Below are 14962 nucleotides of genomic sequence, written 5' to 3' on the forward strand. Positions count from 1 at the left end.
GTACCAGGACCGGCTTTGCATCTGCGTGGGCTTAACCCCAGCGCGGGGTGTTAAACCTCTCGCAGGGGGCGGCTCAAGCATCTCAGAGCCGGGTGTCCAGATGGGGTTTAAGAGGGAGAAAGGGAGCGGCCGGGCCGTGTGTGGGGGGTGACATCCCATTAGTGTCACCCCCCATCCCGGCAGGTCCTTCGTGGGCTGCAGGGACGCAGGGGTTAAACCTGCGGCTCCCGCACCCCCTCCCCGCCCTCCCTCCCTCCGCCCTCCCGCCGCCGAGGAATTTCCTACAACACCCCCAAAAAGTGGGAAAATAATAATAATCATTAAAAGAAAAAAATTAAACCAAGCAACAACCCACCACTCTGCGGGTCTATTCTCCCCCCCCGCCCCCCTCCATCTCCGCCTTTAATACCAACAAACAAACTCCTCGGCTCTCCCTAAAGGAGGCGCCTTTGATCGGAGCGAGACGAGCCCCGCCGGGCACCGGCACCGCGACACCCCCGGGAACCGGTACCGACACCTCCGGGAACCGGCACCGACAGCCCCGGGCACCGACACCCCCGGGCATCGGCACCGCGGCACCCCCGGGATCCGGCACCGACAGCCCCGGGAACCGACACCACTGGCACCAGCACCCCCGGCACCGACACCCCCGGCACCGGCACCCCCGGCACCGGCAGTCCCGGCACCGGCAGTCCCGGGCACCGATACTCGTGGCAACCGGCACCGGCACCCCCGGGAAGCGGCACCGCAGCATCCCCGGCACCGGCGCCCCCGACGCCGGCATCACAGGGCACCGACACCCCGGGAATCGGCACCGACATCCCCGGGCACCGGCACCGCTGCACCCCCGGGCACTGTCACCGGCCCCGGGGCATCCGACACCGGGACCAAGACCGCGGCACCGCCGGGCACCAGCAGCGGGAGCGAAGACCCCGAGCACCGGGACCGAGACATCACTGGGTGCCGCACCGAGAGCAGCACCGGGACATCGCGGGCAGCGACACCGGGACCAAGAGATCCCCGGGAGCAAAACACCGTCGGTCTCCGGGACCAGAACACCCGCAGGCATCGGGACCGAAGCCCCCAGGCGCTGACCACGGGCTGCGATGCTTCCCGGGGCGAGTCCCCTCGCCTTCCTCCTCCGGTGCCTGCTGCTCCTCTTCGCCTCCGAGAGCCGAGCCCGGGCTCGTAAGTCACCCCCGCTCCCCTCCCGGCTGCTCCGGGCCCCTCCGTGCCTCAGTTTCCCCATCATCAGCGTCCCCAGGAAGTTGTGGGGGGACTTTATGGGTACGGCTAAGGATACGGGGAGGCTCATTGCCATGGCAGGTGCTGGTCCTCCCTGGCCAGGGTGTCCCAGGCTATGTTGCAAGCTGGGTCACCCATCCTATGCTGTTGGCCACATGGCTGTGTCCCCGCTGCTTTCTGGGGATGTACAGCACCAAGTGTGTGCTGGTGAGAGGGCTTTGGGTTTTCGTGAGCTGGTGGGGCCACGCTGAAGGTCTGGGACCCCTCTCCCATGGGCTAGAAATTGCAGAGGGCAGGGGGTTGAATTGCAGCCCTTCCCCTGCACAGATCCCACCCCACACGGGTGCATCTTCCCTCTGAGGGTGGATGGGGACATGGGCACTTTGGGGAAATGACCCCCCCCAAACCAAAGCTGGGGACTTTTCTCCATCCCTTGTGCACCCCTTGTTCTGTCGTTGCTCCCTGTGGACTGACTTGGACAGATAAGATTTGGGATGGGGAACGAGGTTCAGCACTTTCTTGTATTAATACAAAAGGGCTTGAAGGACTTGGCCAGGGCTGTTTAGCAGCTTGGAAGGTGCTGGAGGTGTTAATTTGAGCCAGGTTTGGCTTGGGCAAAGCACTGGGACCCCATGAGTGGCTTCTGGGGGCCCCTACAACATGGCAAAGCCACCTGAGCACCGAGCAAACCAGAGCGGGACCTGTCGTGTCCCTACGTTCGTTCTCCCCTTTAATCTCTGAAATCCCAGCGGAGTCTGTCGGTGGCTGCATTAGGGTGATTTATGACTTGCCCGCTGCCAGCAGTGCATTAGGCACTCGGCAAATAATCGTCCTCCTGGAGCGCCAACCCAAAATGTGAGCGCTGGATTGCTTGTCCCAGCAGCAGGGTGTGCTGGGGGGGAAAGGCAGACAACTGGATGGGGCTGTGCAGAGCTTTGGAGAGCAAAATCCGGGTGAGTCTGGCTGCTTTCCCTTCCCTGGGCTCATCGAAAACCACTGAGAGCAGACCACAGCATCCGTTTCTTGTGCGAAGGATGTGGGTCTGGTTTGTTAACCGTGGTACCCACGTTGGGAGGAGGATGGAGATGTCTCCAGAAGGTGCTAAGCGAGGTGTTTGCTCCTCGAAGGCACCTGCTGATGGGGAGCAGAGCCCCTAAATCGGGCATAAACCGGGATAAATGGGGGTAGTGCGGGTTCATCTGCTTTGGGAGGAAGTGCTGGGGTCCGTTTGCAGGATTTATAATGGTGCTAAAAGGCTTGGGACTGTGGGACAGGGACAAAATTGGAGCAGGAAGGTCTGGGATCACCCCCCAGCTCTGCATCACTTCGGCTCTGCCACTGGGCGCATCCCACGGCGCTGGGGGGCTCGGCTGGCGCTCCAGATGCTCTGTGACCGAGGACAGGATGTCTTGGTGACAAGGTCCTGATCGAATCATGGACTTTTCCCCACTGCCCACCTCCACAGCTCACTGCCTCACATTTTTCCTGGGGCTGAACACTCAGGGAGAACGAAGACAGGAATAAATTAGTTACGAGCAGGCTCATCAGCCAAGAGACCTACAGTGTCGTGGCTAAAAATAGGTGAGAAGCAGAAATGCTCAGGCTTGAAGGCAAGTCAGAAAAGAAGAATTTGCCCACAGAAACAGGCTATTTTAGGGGATTTACACTCTCAGCTGAAAAAATATCGGAGGCACAGGTTACAGGGCCGAATGTGCTGCAGCCTGGCCACTATGAGTAATTCAGCGGCAATAGTTGCACGCAACGATGTTTTGGCTGGAGGCTTTTAAACACCAGCATCTCTGGAGACCACGGGGCAGTGGTTTTCCCCAGGAGCTTGGAAGCTGCCGTTTCATTTCTTTTTAACGTGGTTTGTGGGATGTGTCTGTCCTACAAGTTCGGATCCAGCGTGATGAGGGATTGAGTGGTCCAAGGTAGGAAGGACCGGGATGAAGGCAAATCCTACCGGTGGCCATGGTAAGGGAGAGGTGAGGGTTGCACACCCCAATTTATACAACTAAGCATCCCCTTGGGAAGAAGTGGATGAAAACGGGGCCCCATGTTCTTCTCGCTGAGCCCATGGGGATGCTCTGGGTGCGGGACTTCACTTGGCTCCTGCACCCTGGGATGCTCGATGATGATTTGTGAGCCTGTGTTTGCAGAGCTGCAGAGTTTTCCAGGCTCCCAAAGCCCCGAAAAGAGATTCCCAGCTCAGGAGTGAGCGAGACGAGTGCTTGGGAAGTGATGTGGACGTGAGTGCAGCCGTTAAGATGCCACATGTCAAGGGCCCGGTGTGTTTTAACCAGTCCCTTCGCAGCTAAGTTGCACTTTAAGCCCTTCATAAATACAGGGCTGTCATAGGAGCGCCTGGACTTTGTGTACCAGACAGTGCTTTTTACACTTTATTTATGGCCGCTCTTAAAAACTCGCAAACTGGTTTGCATAAACACACCCCCGCACGCCTGGCGCGGCGCTGGCTGGCAGGTGCGTGACCTCCCAAAAAGCTGTCGGGGTTGAGAGCCCAACTCAGACGTGCCCTGCTTGGGGAGAGCTGGGGGGGACGCAGAGGTGGGAGAAACCCCTGTGGTGTGGGATGAAAAGAGGGAGAAGTGGGGTGAGACCTGCGGGATGTTTTGGCAGCATCTTTGTTGGAGCCAGTTTGGTGCCTGCTAGGGAAACTGAGGCACGGGGCTTTCCAGGCTTTTGCATTAGTCCCTTGTTAGTCCTGAATCAAGGCTTTACCTGCAGCAGGGACTCGCCTCTGGTGACTCCTTGGTGTCCTGTAGCGGGGAGATGCTCTAATGTATAGAAACATACAACAGTTTGGGTTAAGGGACCATCAAAGCTCATCCAGTGCCACCCCTGCCATGAGCAGGGACATCTTCACCAGCTCAGGTTGCTCAGAGCCCCGTCCAGCCTGGCCTGGGATGTCTCCAAGGTCAGGATTAAGGTATGTTGATCCTACATGTGCAAAGACCCAGCTGGGTAATGGGTGTGTGAATGGGAGCCGTTCCCTGGGCTGATGGAACAAGTGATGTAAAAGCAGCTTAAAACCTCCCATGACCCAACAGGACATGCTGCTCAAGCCTGGAAAACCCTGCCATGAGAGTAGGGGGTATTGGGGCAGGGTCTTGCACATATGTGTATGTATGTGGCTTGACTTTGTTGAGCTTCAGTTGCTATATCCAGAGGGAGGTGATGTGAGCATGGTTTAGCTGGAGCCAAAGGAGGATTTGGGAGCAGAACATGATATTTCAGTAGCTAACATGCATGCAAGTTTAATATCTCACCTTGGTTCCAGCTGCTATGCTCAGGATTGGTGCAGGAGACCATCTGACTTGTTTTGGCCCATGGTCAAAGTCTCCAGGCAGTGGGACAAGTCACACCACCTTGGGAAACCCATGGGGATGTCCTTGTCCACTGTGGACATGGAGGGGTGCAAGACACTGCGTTGAATGGGCTGCACCAGTGGGTGGGAGACCTTCAAGGGACAGGTCTCACGAACGTGTTGGCCTGAGGGGACTTTTCTGCATCCAAGGCCAGGAGATGTCTGGGGGCGGTCTGACCAACATTGGCCAGTTTGATGGTTCAACAAAGGCTGTGGGGGTCTCCTCTTTGTTCATAGTCTCTTGCTGGGTCTAGAGCAGGTCATGAAGACGTAGGATGGCATCTTGTTGGTGACTAATGTATGAAGCTGTTGAGATATGTCCTAAAGAGGTGTCAAAGCCATTCTAATGGTGTGAAAAATCAGCAGTCACTGAATGGACCGTAGGATAGGTTTCTCCATTCAGTTTGTCACCATGGATTGATGTTTCTAGACCATCTCATGAAGATGCTGCTCCAGTGGGTTCATAGAGTGTCTCAAAACCTCCGCGACAGCTTCTGCTGGGGTTTAAATCCCCTGGCAGCTGGAGACCTTCCCACAATACCTGTCCTGAATCTTCCAGGCTTTGCCTCAGGCTGATTGCTTCTTCTTGTCCCTGCCATGCCCTTTTTAACAACCCCCTCTTACCTCATCCTCCCACTTGCACGATCCATCTCATATTACATACCTTTCTTGCTGTCCAGGATGCAATTAGTGATAATTAGTTACAATCACAATCGAAGTAAAGCAGGGTCTGGGTACCGCCTTGAGCGCTGACCCGGGGTGTCCAGGCTCTTGCTGTGGGTGCTCTCCCCAGCATGGTGTTGACAGGTGCCAACGTGGGCTTCAACAAATGCCTGGGGACAGCTGGGCCAGGGTGGTTCCAGCAGGTAGATATGGACATGAGCTGGTCCAGGCCACCGGCCCCAGACCCTGGTCTGGGGTATTCAATGATTTGGATGTAACCAGGTGGTCCTCACCCAAGAAAACACTGGAGCCACGGCAGAAAACAGCTATTGGATGGGGAGGCAGGGAGAAACCTTCCTCTTCTGTGATGTCCCCAGCGGAGACCTTTGGAGTGGGCAAGGTAGAGATGCTTCCGTGTGGAAGAATTGCTCTTCACAGCGCCTCATAGAATCATAGAATAATTTTAGTTGGAAAAGACCCTCAAGATCATCAAGTCCAACTGTTCCCCCAACTCTGGCACTAACCCATGTCCCTGAGAACCTCAACTCCACGTCTGTTCAACCCCTCCAGGGATGGTGGCTCCACCACTCCCTCTGGACACAAGGCCACAGGACTCGCTGCTGGGTGGCATAGGAATCACTTCCACATCTTTCAACTCTTTTCTTGTTCATAAAGCTCATACCACTCTGAAGAGCAAAGTCTTTTATTGGGGGCTTCTTTTATTTGGGAAGAAACTGGTAAGGTGGGACGTGTTCTTGGAGGTGTTTGCCCCTTCCCACCTCTGCTCTTCCTTCGAGGTCCCACAGGGCCACGTCCAAGCGTGGAGCCTCTGGCTTGCAATCAGCAGGCTCTGGTTGTGACTCCAAGGTGAGGTGGACCAGGCTGGCCTGCTGTTTTCTCCTGCCCAGGGATCGTGTGGTTCTTGGGATGGAAAACTAGGTGGATTTTTAGTACTGCAGCCTTGAAAACTCTCCACAGCTCAAGAGCCTTCTCTGGAAAACAAGCAGTAAAACAACGTGACTTTTGTGAGCATGCTGTTGCAGAAGACGCAATAAATAAGGAGACTGAACGGCACGGGAGCAATTTCGCTGCCACAAATGTCTTTTCACTCCGAGTGAAGATTGGGAAGATATCCAAAGTTGGACCTCTGAAAATGAAATTATTAACCTGGCATGGGAAAAAATGATCCAGAGCCTCCAGCTTTTTAATCCTCCTCCCTCCATCCATCCTCAGCTTGCTTTTAACCAAAAAATGACGGTGCCTCTTGCCAAATATGCCGCAAAGTGCTACTGAGATGCGGACAAGTGTGTGCTGCTGCCCCGGCGCTGCCAGTCGGCTTTAATTTTACCAGCGGGCCCTTTGCAGACATGAATCAGGCTGCTTTCGAGGGCTGGACCCAAACCAGGGCTCCACTTGTGATTAAATGTTTGAACGACGCAGCCAACTGGCACGGGAGCCGGCAAGCCGAGCGGGGCCCGCGTCACACGAAGGCAACTCCATTTCTTCACCCTCAGCGTAATTCATGAAGATGCTGCAAGCAGGGGAAAATGAAGCAATTTTCTCACCCTTTTACAAAACAATATTTTATTTTATTTTTATTTCAGTTTTGTCATTTTTGTTTTCCTCTCTTCTGCGGTTTCCAGCCACGTGCTCCCCATTCTTGCGTGGTTTGCTGTAAGCTCGTGTTGTGCGTGGCCAGGAATATGGGTTTGCTGACTTGTCGGGAGGTTTGGAGCAAGCTATGGCGACAATGTAAAGGTCTGAGTAGGGAAGGGGAAGGAAAATGCCCCTGCCTGTCCCCTCTGATGGCATCCACCCCCAAATTGCTGCAAATCCCCACCTCTGCAGACGCAACGCTGGCCCCACGCTGCTGTGCTTGGGCCAGGTGGTCTGGGCAGCTGGTGGCTGCCTCCTTTGAAGGTACAACTTGGGGAATCATGTGCTTGAAGCCATTGACTCACTGAGGAGTTCACGGCTGCTGGCAAATCTGTACGGCTTGAGTTGGAAGGAACCCGTAATTGAATCATAGAGTCATAGAAACATAGAGTAATAGAGTCATAGAATCACAGAATCATAGAATGATTTTGGTTGGAAGAGACCATCAAGATCCAACCATTAACCAAGACCCTCAAGATCCAAGCATTAATCAAGGCCCTCAAGATCCAACTTTTAATCAAGACCCTCAAGATCCAACTAAGATGCTCAAGTCCAACCATTAGCTGGATCATCGCAGACCCGTAGGGCCGCCCTTCCTGATGGCCACAGGGTCTGGCCATGGTAGAGCATCACATGGGTTCATCCTCAGGATGGTCAGAAGCCCACCACAGCGTGTTCATGTGAGTTTCAGAATCACAGAATCATTTTGGTTGGAAGAGACCCTCAAGATCATCAAGTCCAACTGTTAATCCAACCCCATGTCCCTGAGAACCTCATCTCCATCTGTTCAACCCCTCCAGGGATGGTGACTCCAGCACTGCCCTGGGCAGCCTGTTCCAATGCCCCACAGCCCTTTGGGGAACAAATTGTTCCCCACATCCAACCTCAACCTCCCCTGGCGCAACTTGAGGCCATTTCTTCTCTTTTGCCTGGTCAGTGGGAGAAACAATTGTGCTAAGCAGGTATCATCTCCAGCTTTGGTGAGGTGGGACAACATCAGCTGCGCTACCTAAACCTCTGCTTTGCCCCTGATGATAGAGTGGGGCATGGGGTGGCTTTTAGCATCATTGGGGTGATGAAGGCCACCGAGCTTATTTTGGGGACCCTCTACTATTCCTTAAGGAGTCCTTCCAACAGCATAGTGGGGTCATCACCCACTAGCTTGTCTGACTTTGTGTAGCAAGAGCTGGGCACCATGCCTTGGAAAACAGTCGTTTCCCCTCTCCCCACATCCCCAGGGTGTCACAAGGTTTTAAAAGACCCATAAATGCTTCAGGGAGTGTAAACGTCTCTGCTGCCTTCCAGCAACGTCATTGCCCAAACTACCTCAAATCCCCTCGATGACATAACCTTTTAAATCACCTGTTTTAGTGGGGCTGTAAGCACCGAAACCACTAATAACGCATGCGGGCAGGTGTGTGGTTGTTCACCAAAGAGTTTAACCCCCGGTGCGTCCCTCTGGCTGGTCGGGGATGGGGACACGTCATGGGTAAGCGGGAGCAGCTGCTGGGCTGTGGTAGGAGTTATGGGGTCCAGGTTCCTACAGGTCCAACCAGGGTCTGAGCTTGGTCCTGCAGAACCAGGTGATGCTTTTTGATTTGAATGTTAAGAATGGCTGAATTGGGCTTTCTGGCCAAAGCCCTATGGGGTTTTTTTGGTGGTGATTGTGGCCACGGTTTGTCCTGCTGTAGGCTGGCCTTGTCCTGTAACCAGGGGCTTGGAGGTGGAGAGCGCTGATAGGGACCTGCTAAAACTCTGGGAGAGCTGAAACTCTTAGGGAGAGCAAAAGGTTTTCCTTCAGAATGCGTTTCTAAGCCCAAAATGTATATTTTTTAAATTCTTTTTTTTGGGTAACAGTGAAAATGTCTCCTACACTCGGGCTCTGCTGTCCCCACCCACCACTCAAAGCCCTTCTGGGGAAAATTCAGTCCCATAGCATCACCCTGAAATCACCTGTCCATCTTCAAATGGGCATTTCTACTGACTTATTTTAGAGGTACAACTCTAATTTATGCCTCAAAACCACCCAACATGTTCCTTGCCTGCAAAGGGAAGTCCAGCTTGCACAGAGGAGCTGCCAGTTGGTCAGATGGGTCCCAGGCTAAGAAATTGTGGAAAGAAATGGCTTTTGGGGAATGTATTTAATTTAGGGGTTGGTGGATGGGATGTGGCCATCAGGTGCTCATGGGGAACAGCATGAAGGCACCGAGCTGTCGTTGGAGAGCGAGGATGCATCTCCCAAGGACCATCCCTTTCTCTCACCTAACTTCTCTGGGTTGACTTTCAGGGCCGGACATGTTCTGCGACTTCAACGGCAAGAAGTACAGCCCGGGCGAGAGCTGGCACCCCTACCTGGAGCCGCAGGGGCTGATGTATTGCATTCGCTGCAGCTGCTCCGAGGCACGTCCCCCGCACGGAGCCGCGGGAGGTGGTGGGGATGCTCCTGACATGGGATGTCGCTTTGGCAGCTCTTAAGCAGATCTGTTCTGGTGTCTAATTCGAGCAGATAAACCCTTACCAGTCCTGTAGGGATGTTGGATTAATCTCCTTCCTTTTGAAAAAGCCCCACGTCCCACTGGGATTGTTGGGTTGACCTTGTGAGGGAGCTGTCTCAGTAGCATTGGTGGGCTGTGGGTGGAGGAGGCTCAAGGCTGCTATGGGACCTTGAATGATCTTCGATGATGAGAGGTGAGCCCATGAACTGGCTGGCAAGAGGATCTGAGCGGGGAATGGAGACATCCTTGGCTGGGTGAGGTACAACAGCAAAATCCATCATGATAATGGAGCCACCATACAACGTCTACAACTATCTGAAGAGAGGTTGTAGCATGAAGGGTGTTGGTCTCTTCTTCCAAGTAGCAAGTGACAGGATGAGAGGAAACGGCCTTAAGTTGCACCAGGGGAGGTTGAAGTTGGATCTTGGGAACAATTTCTTCCCCAAAGGGCTGTTGGGCATTGGAACAGGCTGCCCAGGGCAGTGCTGGAGTCACTATCCCTGGAGGGTTGGACAGATGGAGATGAGGTTCTCAGGGACATGGGGTTGAGGGAATGGTTGGACTCGATGATCTTGAGGGTCTTTTCCAACCACAATGATTCTACACTTCTATGATCTTCTTCCTCATGCAGGGGTGAACACGTAGCTGACCAAACCTTCTTTCTCTCTTTCTCTCCCAAGAATGGCAACATCAGGTGCTACCGGATCCAGTGCCCAGCTCTGCAGTGTGCCAGTCCCGTCACGGACCCCCAGCAGTGCTGCCCGCGGTGTCTCGGTAGGTGGACATCCCACGAGGAAGGGGGTGACAAAGTGGCCACGGTCCTACAGGGACCTTCAGTCACTTGAGTGGTCACGCTTGGAGCTGCGCAGCGATGCTGGGTCTGGTCGCGCTCACTGTATCACAGCAGCAACAGCTGCTTGTGTTGCTTTTTTCCCCCAAAAAATGTTATTTGATAGAAAAGGGCTCTTTACTAGACCACTTTCTCCAAGTCCCCCACATCACAAGAAACTTTGTGGGGACTAAATATCAGATCACAGTTCGGGGACAAACCAGAAGCTGGCACTTCATCCATATCGTTTGCCAGCAAAATGTGTTGGATACAGGAAGAACAAAAAAACATTTCCGAATATTTTTAAGGAAATTATTGAATTTTTCTCTCCCCTGGATGTGATGACCTCCAACATCTGGAGTCAGATCTAAAGGATTTCTCCCATAGGTAATTAGCTAAAAATTAAAAATACTTTTTCTTTTTTTCCTATTTTTTCCTAATTTCCTAAATTGTCAATGGTTTTTGACTGGCTTTGCCAAAACTCTGGCGTACCGTGGGATAAGATCTCGGGAGGTCAGACTTCCAGTTTTACCTTTGTGCTGCGCTCAGTGTGGTCAGGCCAGCCCCATTCTCCAAAAGTTTTTAGGCACATAAATCCCTGTGGGCCATGGGATGCCCTGGCTGCTTCTTTGTGATAACTGTAGTATGTGGAGTTCTCCTTGTCCTTCTGGGTTAAGCTGGTGGGGAATCTCCTGAGGATCCATGCTATGTCAGGGCCAGACAGGGGCTGGATCTCATCCTGTTGCTTTCTCATCTTCTTCTCCAGAGCCACATTCCCCTTCTGGCCTCCGGGCACCCGTCAAGTCTTGCCAATACAATGGGACGACCTACCAGCAAGGCGAGATGTTCACCACCAGTGAGCTCTTTCCCAGCCGCCAGCCGAACCAGTGTGTGCAGTGCAGCTGCTCCGTAAGCTACCCGAGAGCCCCTGGGAGGTGGGGAGGGCTTGGGGTCTTCTTCTGCACCCCAATAATATCCCACCAGGCTAAAAACCTCATGAAGACCATTGAGTGGTACCAGCCCATGGTGGGATGGTTTATCGTCATGATCAGGTTATCTCGTCCTGGACTGGGCACTGGTGAGGCAGCACCTTGAGTCCTGGGGTCAGTTTTGGGTCCCTCACATCAAAAAAGCCCTTGAGGTGTTGGAGCGAGTTGAGAGAAGGGAACAGAGCTGGGGAAGGGGCTGGAGCACAAGTGTGATGGGAGCGGCTGAGGGACCTTGAGGGGTTCAGCTGGAGAACAGGAGCTGAGGGGAGACCTTCTGATCTCTGTCACACCAAGTTGCAATGACCTTTGCGGGACCATCGCGGGACCATCTTCCTCGCTGGTCCTGGTTGCCCTACCTGAGGGCTACGACAGTGGCCAGGATGCCATGTGGTCCTCAGCATGCATCTCTGCGATGGATTGTGATCCACTATGGTTGGATTGCCAGCACTGGGGGGATTTTTCTTCTCCGTGAGCCTCCAGCAATGCCCTGAGCCAGGCCCTGGCTCTGCTCTGCCCAGCCCTCTCCTGCAGGCTGGAATCCCGCTAAAAACTGTCAGAAACCGAGTTCCAACGCTTCGCTCGGGAGATGTGAGGCAGCCTGGCCGACTGTGATGGCGAAGGTGTGTGGAGCGTGAGACCACGCGTGCCAGGAGCTGAGTGTCGGGAGATAAATGGAGCAGCTCCTCCTCCTCAGGAGGGAGCGAGGAAGGGGGATAGAAACTGCTGACGCTGGACTTGGACGCTGTGGGGAACTGCTCACGGCAGCTCCAGTCTCTGCCATAAAAAAGAAGAGGGTTGCAGACTTGGCTTTCACCACCCATTATACAGAGCCCTTGGATGGGACCAGGCTCCACCGGTCTGTGCTTTGCTTGCAGCAAATAAGCTTTGCCAGGAAAGAAAAAGGAGCGAAAGGACCCAAATCACCTCACTCTCTCATGCCAATAGCATGTACACGGTGGTTTCCATCAGCTGGTGCTTGGCAGTGAAGTATTGGTGATATCAAGATAGCTGTTCTGAGCTTTTGGTGCTCGTGCATAATTTGGAGCTGGGTGGCTTGGAGATAGGTGGCAAGAGGAATAGAAATAGACATAGATATTATACAGTTTTGGGGCTGGTTCCTATCTAGGAACCAGGCTGGGGGCAAAGTTGGCACTGGTGAAGCTGCATCTTGAATCCTGGGGGCAGTTTTGGGCCCCTCACACCAAGAAAGGCCTTAAGGTGCTGGAGCAAGTTGAGAGAAGGGAACAGAGCTGGTGAGGGGCTGGAGCACAAGTGTGATGGGAGCGGCTGAGGGACCTGGGGGGTTCAGCTGGAGAACAGGAGCTGAGGGGAGACCTTCTGATCTCTGAACTGCCTGAAAGGAGCTTGGAGCCAGGGGGGGTCGGGCTCTGCTCCCCAGGAACAAGCGCCAGGAGCAGAGGAAACGGCCTCAAGTTGCACCAGGGGAGGTTGAGGTTGGATGTGGGGAACAATTTCTTCCCCAAAGGGCTGTGGGGCATTGGAACAGGCTGCCCAGGGCAGTGCTGGAGTCACTATCCCTGGAGGGTTGGTCAGATGGACATGAGGTTCTCAGGGACATGGGGCAGTGCTAGGGGTGGGTTAATGGTTGGACTTGATGCTCTTGAGGGTCTCTTCCAAACAAAACAATTCTATGATACTAAACACCAGGAAGGAGCCCTTGAATCCATCTGTACGTTCCCCCCTGGCGCTGCTTTCCCACCCCACTTGCCACCATCCCAGGAGCCTGTGGACCCTCGTGTCCCCTCAGAGGCACTGGCTTTCACTCAGCCGCTGTTTATTCGGCAGGATAGTGCCTTGGATACGAAGGGAGAAAAATAAGAAGATGTCTGTGGAGCCTTGCAGCAGCGGGGTCTCGCTGGGCTGTGTCTGATGTTGTCAGCTGCTAGAACAGCTGCGTGAACAGCTGGTCTAAACCTCTTCAAAAACCACCCTGAGACCAGAGCCTCTGGGATAAATCCTGCTTTTTATGACATTTGCTCTTTCCCGCTCGAGGCAGGTCTTTGCTATGAGCTGCTGATCTGAAGGAGAAGGAAGGAAGAAGCTGCGTGGCCAAACCCTGCTCTGTGCAGATCTGGACCCCCTGGAGGTCCCTAAAGTGAAGAGCAGGATTTGGTCTGCAGCGACCTCCACCAGATCCTCTCATTGACCAAACTTTCTTCTCATCTTCATGTCCCCTGCACAGCGTTTTGGCTTTCTGATGCTTTGATTTGGTTTTCTAAGGAAGTCCTTGGTTAACCTCTTGGTTTCAGTTGACTGAGAGCTTGGGGATACCCCAAAGGAAAATGCTACATGGAGAAGAAGACCTTGCTGTTGAGGTCTGGCAGCTACTGGGCTGCTGAACGACCTTTTTTACCCCTCTGCAAAGCAGCAAAAACATAACTCTGCAGCAAACAGGTGCAAAACCATCGACTGAAGTGGTAGTGGGATGCACTGAGGTCAAGATTGGCCTTGGCTCATGGTTTTCAGCTTGAGTCACTACAATAATGATGTTTTCCAAACTAACTACCAAGCTAGGAGAAGAAGTTCACTGCCCGAACGTCTGCCCATAGCACTCGACCCACTCTCATTGTGTGTTTGGCTCTGACGTTATCAAATAACCCAACATAGAAGTAGGGAAGAGCTGCGATGTGGACCTGGGTTCAGCATCATGCTTCCCTTTTCCACCCATCTCCTCCAGGTCCTCATCCTGGGGGATGCCAGAGGAAAGGTCCTTGCTCCACTTGGAATTGGTGGGTGTTATACTAAATTTATTGCTGTGTGGTGGCTGTTTCAGATCCAGCAGCACTTTTTGGAGAGGACCACTCCTCTCAGGAGCAATTGGTGGACCAGCCATGCTGGGACAGGACACCATCCACCGTGCGGCATTCCACAGGATGGAGAGCATGGCAGGGATGGATTTTCATCTTTCATCAGTCGCTAGGTGATGGGTGATATTTGAAGAAGAACTATAGAATTTATGCTAGATCTGCAATTTGAAGTGCTGAACACCCCAACATGGGGGATATATGGTCCTGTATGACCTTTATGATGCTGACAATGTATTTTTTGCTCCTGTCTCCTAGGAAGGCCAGATTTACTGCGGCTTGGTGACATGCCCAGAGCTCTTGTGCTCCTCTCCCCTAACTGTGCCGGATTCCTGCTGCCAGGTCTGCAAAGGTAACGAGGGGCCCAGGAGCTGCTCCTGAGCAAGGGCTGGGTGACAGAGGTGTTGCAACCAGCTGGCCGGAACCATTTCAATCCACTTTTGCATGATTTTGGAAGCCTGTGTTGTAAATCAGGCCACTTGGTCCGTCTGGGTCCCACCAGACAACAAAAGACAAGGGCTCAGTTTGCTTTTCCTGCATGTCTCCCATCCCACATCTAGTCATGTCCTACACACCAGCCAGGGCTGAGCTCTTTGCCCTGCCATTGGTGCATCATGCAAGAGATGTCACCTTCATGGAGGGCAAAGTCCTCCAGACCACACATCCACCAAGATGGACGTGGTTGTATGGACCATGTAAAGATTGGTGTGTGCTACTGTTGCTCCAAGGAAGTTTATAGGACAGTCAGGGGAAAAAACCCTCTTCCACCCCAATACAGCATGGCAAAGTTTTGCTCCCACAGCTCTGAGTGGGGGAGAAACTCTTGAATTTGCTGCTTTTTCCCCGACTCACACCTGGGAGAGTGAGGAGCGAAT

At 53.5% G+C, this 14962-nt stretch overlaps 1 protein-coding gene across 1 annotated transcript in view; it reads left to right on the top strand.

The window, feature by feature from the left end:
• Positions 1-1106: 1106 nt before the first annotated feature.
• CHRDL2 (chordin like 2) overlaps positions 1107-14962 on the top strand; it is a gene marked incomplete at its 5' end in the record, with an annotated part of 28997 nt that continues 15141 nt past the window's right edge. Inside the window, 5 exons of the mRNA XM_082061489.1 lie at positions 1107-1188; positions 9237-9349; positions 10125-10218; positions 11040-11182; positions 14346-14439. Coding sequence (XP_081917615.1) covers positions 1107-1188; positions 9237-9349; positions 10125-10218; positions 11040-11182; positions 14346-14439 — 526 coding nt within the window. The remainder of the gene's footprint in view (positions 1189-9236; positions 9350-10124; positions 10219-11039; positions 11183-14345; positions 14440-14962) is intronic.

The sequence above is a fragment of the Streptopelia decaocto genome (genome assembly GCF_964273445.1).
Source record: "Streptopelia decaocto genome assembly, chromosome: 1".
NCBI classification, from domain to species: Eukaryota; Metazoa; Chordata; class Aves; order Columbiformes; family Columbidae; genus Streptopelia; species Streptopelia decaocto.